Source organism: Calonectris borealis, chromosome 20, assembly GCF_964195595.1.
Source record: "Calonectris borealis chromosome 20, bCalBor7.hap1.2, whole genome shotgun sequence".
Lineage (NCBI taxonomy): Eukaryota > Metazoa > Chordata > Aves > Procellariiformes > Procellariidae > Calonectris > Calonectris borealis.
In genome coordinates this window covers 6,759,443-6,768,214 of record NC_134331.1, presented here as the reverse complement: position 1 = coordinate 6,768,214, position 8,772 = coordinate 6,759,443, and the positions used below count along the sequence as shown (strand labels likewise).

Below are 8,772 nucleotides of genomic sequence, written 5' to 3'. Positions count from 1 at the left end.
GCGCTGTTCTCTTCAGCCAAAAATGAAATAATGTGTGTGTCATGTTAAAGCTAGTTGGCCTGCAACGTCTAGAACTTCTTTACAGTGGTTCAGTTCCCTCACACTTCTTGTAGTGCCTATTTTTCCATTTGGTATAAACTATTCATTGGTCAGGCGTGGTATTTTTTAGCTGCATCTCATTTTCTGTGAACTTCAACATGTTATGGGTTATAAAGTGAGCATTAGGAACGGAATAGCATAGGTCTGCGCCTCCTCCAGATTGGGGCGGGGGGAATCCCTTAATGTGCAAGAAGGTCAAACATGCGCTATGTGAACTTGTAAACACATTTATTGAGTTCTTGACAGTAACCAAACACAGTGAATGACCATTATAAACAAGAAAAAAGGCATTCGCTTTTACTTGGGCAGCTCCTGCTTTATCTGTAAAGAAAAGATATCCCTTTCCACCACCAATTTACAGGATTGAATTTGTTTGTCCCAATAACGGATTCAGCAGGGAAAATGGCAATTTTAAACTGAGATATGTTTCAACTGTTCTGCTTCTGAGCCCAACTCTTATTAATGATGGCCCATAAAATGGAGTTTAAGTTATACTAGCTTTAAGTGCATTCCCAATTGCCATTAACTCACTTAAATTGGCTGCAAACAAATAAATGAAGTAAAAAAAATGGGGGGGGAGGGGGGAGAAAAACACAAATAATGCAGCCACAAGTAGCAGAGGCATATTATTTCAGAAAGAAAAAATAAATCAAAGCAAGTTTACCAAATTAATTTGTTAAACACATTTATTGAGTTGTTAATAGTAACCAACACAACGTATGACCTGTTGTAAAACAAGAAACAGAAAATGGATCAATTTTGATTTTGGCAAATCCTACTACAGATATGTGACAAAGAGGGAAATATTTCAATTTCCTTTATATTCTGCAGTGATATATTTACAATACTTATCTCTCAAAGTCTGTCCCTTTTGTAATTAAATGAACAGAAAGATCATAACCTAGAAATAAGTTTCCTCTACAGTCGTCTTGTTCTGTCTTGTCAGTATCCATTAATGATAGTGAAATAATGAGAGCTTTCCAAGGATTACTTGGCACACAGAACACAACTCCACTTTGATGCTGTACCGAGCCACCTTTTTTCTTTCTTTTTTTTTTTTTTATTTTCATTTGAGGGAGGGGGGAAAAGAGGAAGAATTTCATATGTACAAAGGCTGAAAAGTCTTTCTTTGTGAAGCTAAATTAGTTCAGGAAAACTGTATCAAAATTGTAATCACATTTACTGTAATGCTGTCTTTTTACTTTTTTTTTTTTTAATTACCACTGATCATATGAATTAATTTTTAGTTGAGTTTCCAACATGGCAGCTCTTTTCCTACAGCACGTTCGCACATGCTGTCGCGAACCCAAAGACAGTGTGAGGTTGGATGCATTCTACATTATGTCAATTCACAGTAGTAGCATTCCACTGAGGTTATGGGTTCTGCCTGCTCTGTCTTTCTTACTTGAGGAGCCATTCATTTACTGAAAGGAAAGAGAAACAAAACAAAACCAGTTATGCTTTAATAAACTCCAAATATGAAACTGGCTGGATTTAACACTGTATTAGGCACTCAAACAAAATGTCTTGAAAAAGCCAGGAGGTTCAGTTTCCTCCTCTTTCTAGAAAATAAATAAGTCTGAATGACTGTTTCTTTGAGGTATTGCAACTCAGTCACCAGCCTTGTTGCTGAAAATGTGCTTTCTTTTCCACTCTTCAGTAGGACTCCTTCATGACCATAATATTATTGGTAAGAAGGCACTTTTACACCATTATTGCAGGTAATATAACTCTGTGTGCATAGGCTAAAAGATGCATAAGACACATTACAGCTCAGTTGTGAGCCCCCAGCTGTGGCAGTGTAAGACTCTACCAGCAGGAGACCAGCTTGGTTCATTTGTTTAATATCCATTGCGTAATATAAAACTTTCCAATTTGGGTGTTTGTTATGGTGGGGCACCTCCAAAGTGAAATTTATTCTTTTGTTTGAGATCAGCTGTCATCAAGACTAGCTCATCCCTTTTTCTTTCCAAGGTGGGTAAAACAGAGAAAAATGCACTTTGTAAGGTGAGAAGACTTTAAAATGAGGCTAGAAAACTGAAGGCCTGTCCTATCTGCTTTTAAAAAAAATTACATGTCCCAGACTGTTTTTTGTCATGCTTTCCCTGCATGTTTCTGGGCGAGTTTCCTCATCTATTTCAAATATGTAATGTTTGACTCATACCGTTAGCCCCCAGATCTGGAGTTTCATCTGTTTTTATTTGTATGCTTTGTTATGCGCTTGGGTTTCTCAAAGAAAAGAGCTCAGTGTAAGCATAGAAAGGATTATTCTGGAGGTAGAACGTACCTCTATACTGTAGTTTCTGTGCTCTATTGTTTGGACAATCTTTTCCCTGTAAACTAAAGTTGATATTAGTTCGGATACATCGATTGTTGAGAGGCTGGACTGGTCTGAAATTGTCGCTCATGCTCAGAAATATCTGTGATGGCTGATTCTGGCTTAGCAGTCGTAAAGAATGCATCTATACAAAATACAAAACAAGGATTTTTAGTACTGGTCTTTCCTGTAAGTAAACAACATACAACACTATTAAATAGACTTCTTAATAAATGAAAGTTAAACAGAATTTCAGTGATTTGAAGTCAGAGGTGGGTTGAAAGAGTTAACTTCAGGTAAAACTGTTCCTTCTGTGGTCCTCTGTTTCTGAGCCCCATTTTAAACGAAAGTAACTAGTTTTGTGTGGAGTAAATGAAAATAGTATGAGGTGTCCTTGGCTGACCAGGAAACAAATGGAATTCGGAGTACTGGATGGCAGCAGCTGGTGCAGAGAATATGAACTTGATGAATGACAAGAACTAATTTCCTAAGTTTTGTAGCTATCAGTGTAGCTTCCAGTTGAGAAGACACAGTTTTGGATGACGGTACTCAAGAACCAGGTATGGCCAGTCAGGATGGAAAGGATAACTGACAAAGTCACGCTGCTGAAGTCATGAAATTAATGATGTTAAAAAGTGAAATCCTCTCTCCATTGACAGGTCTGTCTTGATACTGTCTGTACTGTGTCTCTAGTGTTCTTCTGGTAGACTCTGGCGAGCTTTTCAGATGGTTTTACAGATCAGTAGAGAGGGAATTACTGAATCATCCAGGATTTTCAGTGTGCCCAGCAGTGGTTGGATGCAAACTACAAGCAGACAGCAATGGTTCTTATGATGACTATGCAACTGTACTAAAAGCATGTTAATTGGTTCAAGTCAACCAAAACCTTTTCAAACTTTGTATAGGAAACTAGAGAGAGGAAAAAAAAAACCTGCAATTTGTAAATCGGAAACCCTCAAAATATTTTGGTTTAAAAATATAAAAGGAAAATATTTTCCATGTCAGTGTACAAATTAAGATGTTTGATTGTGGCATTTAATGCTTAAATGGGGAAAGCCAGTAGCTGGGTTTTACGTACTGAAGAGCTTTAACAGCTTCCCAGGAAAACTTGTGCATTACTTTTTCAGTCTGAGTACACAATGTAATTAGTAAGTATTCCATGAAATCAATTTGCAGCATTAATAGTGGAGGATGTGACTAACCAGTAAAGCATGACAAGGAGTAAGTATCACGAGATTATAACCCATAGGTACTAGCATAGACTTCAGAAATATTCTAATCCCTGTTTTGTACATTAATGTTATAACTAAATATGTTGCTTACAGGAAAATGTTCAGGTCTCCTGCTTGAAAAGTTCAGAATGTACAGCCTGCCTGTACAGCTGTCATTCTCCCAAATTACCCATTTAGAAAAGAAACAAAGTGCTTTCTCTGCATCTAGACAAAATTGGACAGAAGGAATATCACAAAGATAAAACATCTCTCAGGCTTTTAAAAGTCATCTTATTTACAATGTTAATATGATTTTTGAATCCCAAAGTAATATTTAGGATTGTTTTATCATTCCTCATTTCATTTCTCAGGCCAGATTGCTCTGCTGCATGCTTGGGACAGGCAGATGGTGGTTCAAGTATTCCTTTGGGATTCTAGTATGCAAAGAGAATAGGTTTTAGTTCAGCTCACAGCTCCGTAGGCAACTCACTGATGGAAGCTCTGGAGAAGACTGTAATTGGTGTCAAATTTGTTGTTTTCTGATGTTAGGCCTTGGATTGTAAGTGAGTCATACATAGTCTTTATGGCTTTTCCACTGGTGTGTTTCCTCAACAGCACAATGTTGACTATGAAATTAATTGTGTTTTCTTTTGCATAATTTATCCTGCTTCTTTCTAATAGGGGCTTCAATTTTTCAATCTGATTTTTCTGAAGATATTTGCAATGTCTATCCTATCATCTTATTCTATACCAGAAAGCACCAGCTGATTTTTTTCAAGAAGGCCCCATATGTTGGATCTCTGTCACATTAATGTGCTATCGATGTGTATTTAAATGGCCACAAGTGTCACTCACCATTTGTCTGTTTCTTTCTGACCTAAGAATGGCCTCTGTTATACTTAATAACCTCAGTTATTTTTGTACAACACTGCTATATTTGTTTTAGAATCCCCATATATCTATTCACAGAATCATAGAACAGTTTAGTTTGGAAGAGACAGCTGGAAACTATTTGGTTCAAACCCTCACTTGCATGTAGGGCCCACCTCAAAGTACATATATGTGTGTATAGATACTTAGGGAGCACTAAATAGTTACTATTTTTATTTTAGCAAAAAACTCCTCAACTCTTTTGTAAACTGTATAAATTGCAGGCAGAGATCCCTACAGCAAAATCTGACTTCTTATGTAAAGCTACAAATACATATGTTTAAAATTTTCTTTTGTACTTATACTAGATCAAGTAATTTTAAAATTATTTTTACCTGCATCCTTGTTATGTAGACAGGCTTGTTCATTATTATCCAGCTTGCTGTTTCATAGCAGGGTGGAATTGTCATTGACCCATCATAGGTAATGAAACTAGACGTCTCTGGATAAAGTTCCTCAATATTAAGCCCCTGTAGTAAGTATGCATCATCTGGAGAATAAAGAAGGAAAACAACTGAGATAAAACAATAGCTTCACAAAAAAATATCCCACCCTTTTTATGTACAATCCTTATTCCAGAACATCATAATTTAGTTTTACCGAAATATGAAGTGTAGTGAACATATATTTCTGAATGCTCCAGCAGTTTGGACAAGAACAAGTAACATGAATTCACTAATCCTGCTTGGGTTGAGTTTTACGCTTAGATGCCCATGCACACCTTCTGTGAGTTTAGCACAAGCATTCACAGTGAAACTCTGAATCACATTTAAGAACTGGACTTAAAAGCTTCTTGAAGTTGCGGTTATTGATTTAGATGCAGCAGTCTTTGGAGAATGTCGACTTACTGTATTTTTGAGTGATTAACAATTTTTGCTCAACAAAGCCTTGGGAAGGCCAAGAGTGTTAAAACTTAATTGCCCTTCTACCACAGGAGGAAGTTAAGGTTAATGCATGATAATAAAGCTGCTCAATGAAGCCTGCTGGCCTTTCATGTGCACAGTGGGGGAGGATGCAGTGCAAGCTCACTCAGAATGCTAAAATCAGGGTGAAGAAGTACACTAGAAAGCAGCTTACTAGGGTCCCTGCTTTTATCCTAAGTCTCCCTGGGAATTAATGAGGTATCCCTCTGCAACAGAATTCACTCTGTGGACATGTACCAAAATATAACGAGATATGGTTATATCTTTCAAAATTCATCAGAGTTCCTCAGCCTTTTCTATACTATGTGCACCATTTCCCTTGTGTAATGCTGGCCCTACAATATTTTTGGCAGTGCTGTCAAAACTGGAGCTCAGATTTTTCTGCCAAATCTTAGGCTGTAGGAGTTCCTTAATAGGAAATACTCAGAGATATACACACTTTACTACTCATATGCTACTGCTATTGTGTATCTCGGAGAAAGCTGGGCTGGTTACGAGCTGTAATGTTGTGAAATCTCTTTGCATGCTTTCACTTGCATGTAATGTGTTCAAGATGGCTCATTTGCAGAGTGAGTGCTAAAATGCAGGCAAGGAAAGCTGCATATTTAGGCTTGTTTCCCCTTTCAATACACAAGATGAACTGGCATTGATTTTAATGGAAGGAAGGAAGATAGTACAAATAAAATAGAAGATACTGCTCAGACTAAAGAAAAATGTTGAAAGTGCATCCTTTAAGTCCATGTCAATAATTTAGGCATTTCTGTTGGATTCTCTAATGTTTTTAATGTACCATTGACTGTAAGTTTAAACAGTTTTTGGTTTTGTGTTGGATTTTTTTTAAAGCTGATAAACGGTTCCTTGGCTATTGGGAAAAGATTGTAAATGGAACCAAGGAAAGAAACATGAAGGATCAAGGAAGTGTATAAGAACTAAAAAGAGTAATTTAAGTTGAATTTAACATATTATAGCTGAAGGACAAAACTTAGATGAGCAAAATGCTTGTCTTGTACTATCTAATGGAAAAAAACCAAAAAGGACTGCAGACTACTGTCTTGGGCAACAGAAAATCAAAGAACACAGGCAAAGCAAATGTGACCTTTTTTTTGTTTTGACATAGTGCAGTCAACATGCTTCTGGGGTAGCAATTTAGTGGCTACAGCATCAGTTAAAGTGTCAAGGTGAAAGTGTAACATTTATACCACATTGACCAGTGCCTTCCAGTTATTTCATATTTTAAATGGTTGTTATTTTACGAAATATAATCTTGGCATGTCCTTTCAAGTTTGTCAGAAATACAGCCTTCTGCCATGTTCTTGCACTTCGAGCCCGGGTAATTGCCATGCCATATAGCTGGATCCTCGCGTAGAGCAGAAAGTACTATTAGTGTCTTGTAGGTGGCTGACTGTCACCTTTTTTTAACATGCTCAGCCTTCACTGGCCCATGGCCTGGGATACAGGTCTTTCTAAACCCCAAATTTTCCAGACAAAAGTGAGAAACCATTGCTATAGTATTAGAGTCAAAATGCTGTTAAATTTTAACAGCTAGAGATGACTGAATACACCTGTGTCCTATTCATTAAAAACATCATTTGCAGTGCAGCAGTAATTTTGCTAGAATTACATGAGAAGAGAATGAATGCATTTTTTCAAGCCAGTGCCTGTTTTCAATGAGTCATCACACATTTTTCCCTTTCCCACATGAACATCCCGTTCATTATTTATGAACCATGGAGAGTGGTGTGTTAGCTCCAAATGGCACGGAGTCAGTCAGAATAGATAGTTTCAAACTCTAAGGACCCAATCTGCTTTGTCACATTCACATTGATTTCGGTTGGGCTAAAATGATTTAAACAAGGTAGAATTTGCCCTGAAATGTTTACTAGGAGATGGAAACCTAACTAAAGATTAATACAGACGAAGGATATCGACGATATATCTATATACTTTGTGTGTGCCACGTTTTAGTTGACTAATTTATATTCAGAACAGTACACAGATTATTAACAAATAATTAATTAAAAAAAAACCCAAATAATTAACAGTATTAACAAATAATGCTTATCAAATGGAAGATACAGAAACAGATTTACTGCTGGCATTAGTGCAGGTAATCATGGGGGTTTTGGAATTGCCTCACATTGCTTTAATAGAGAATGTAATTCATTATTTTTATATGGGCTTCTAACTTTTGCCTGTGGATTTACAGTGTTTAGTCATTCTCAGAATATAATAATGCTCCGGGGATGGAATATGGCATGTAACAGTGTGCGAGCAGTATGGGGCACGGTCCTCCTACTCATTCAGGCAAGCCCGACGTATGCCAGTGCTCTCAAGATCGGGAGAGATGCTCTCCTTAGCCTTACCGAGCTTCAGAACAACTGCTTAGGTTACCTTGTTTGCATACTGAGGACCTACAAAATGTCTGGCTATCTCCCCCACCAGCACCCAGCAGTGAAGTGGCTCCAAACCTGGTTCATTGCCTCTGTCTTGGAATATGGTTAAGGAGAGATGGCGAATTATGCTAAGTGTCAAAATCCATCCGTTGTGATTAATGGGAAACTGGAGGAAAATATCCCTTCAGGAAAAGGGGAAGGTAGTGGTGAATAAAATAATGAAATAAAAGAGTTTGGCCAAGTAAAAGCAGTCTTTATTCATGCCTGTATATGGGTTATATTCCCATGGGAAGTCAAATGACTCCATGAGAACGGCCTGAGAAAAGACTGCAGAATAAGCATTTGGTTATCGAAGTTTTTCCCATGAACAGCTCTGCTGTTTCCCTTTCCCCACATCTTGATAAATGTTTCTGATTATGGAACTGAAACAGAACTGGTGGGTTTGCACTAATACTAGACTGCAACAATTTAATGTTTTGTCTTGTATTTATTGCAAGTACGTGGTTCAAAATGGTCAAAATCACCATGTGTGATCTCTTGTCAGTAATAAACTTCCTTTAATAAACCCATTCAGCCTTTACTAGATTCTCAGCATCATTCCTATCTACAGCCCACATTCTGTTTATCTTGATCTGCTTGTGCCTTAAGGTGATCTCTGAACTCATGAAGTCTTCTCTATACAAATTAGATTTCATATTTATTTATATAAAGGCCTTGACTGACAATTTTCTTAGCAAATCATGGAAATCCTCTTCTTTTATCCTTAGATTTGTAATAGGCGTGTGGGGTCTGCTTTCACAGCAAATTCTATGTATGTTCTCTTTAAATACTCTTATAGGGAATATATTGTTTACTAAATGATGGAAGGTCCATTTTACTTTGAAGTTCGTATCATGATA

At 37.2% G+C, this 8,772-nt stretch overlaps 1 protein-coding gene across 3 annotated transcripts in view; it reads right to left on the bottom strand.

Moving 5' to 3' along the window:
- Nucleotides 1–311: 311 nt before the first annotated feature.
- CA10 (carbonic anhydrase 10) overlaps nucleotides 312–8,772 on the bottom strand; it is a 211,492-nt gene continuing 203,031 nt past the window's right edge. For all 3 annotated transcript variants that reach the window (XM_075169614.1, XM_075169612.1, XM_075169613.1), the window contains 3 exons: nucleotides 4,893–5,047; nucleotides 2,387–2,561; nucleotides 312–1,523 (listed from right to left, as the gene is read on the bottom strand). In XM_075169614.1, coding sequence (XP_075025715.1) covers nucleotides 1,501–1,523; nucleotides 2,387–2,561; nucleotides 4,893–5,047 — 353 coding nt within the window. In that variant the 3' untranslated portion in view covers nucleotides 312–1,500. The remainder of the gene's footprint in view (nucleotides 1,524–2,386; nucleotides 2,562–4,892; nucleotides 5,048–8,772) is intronic.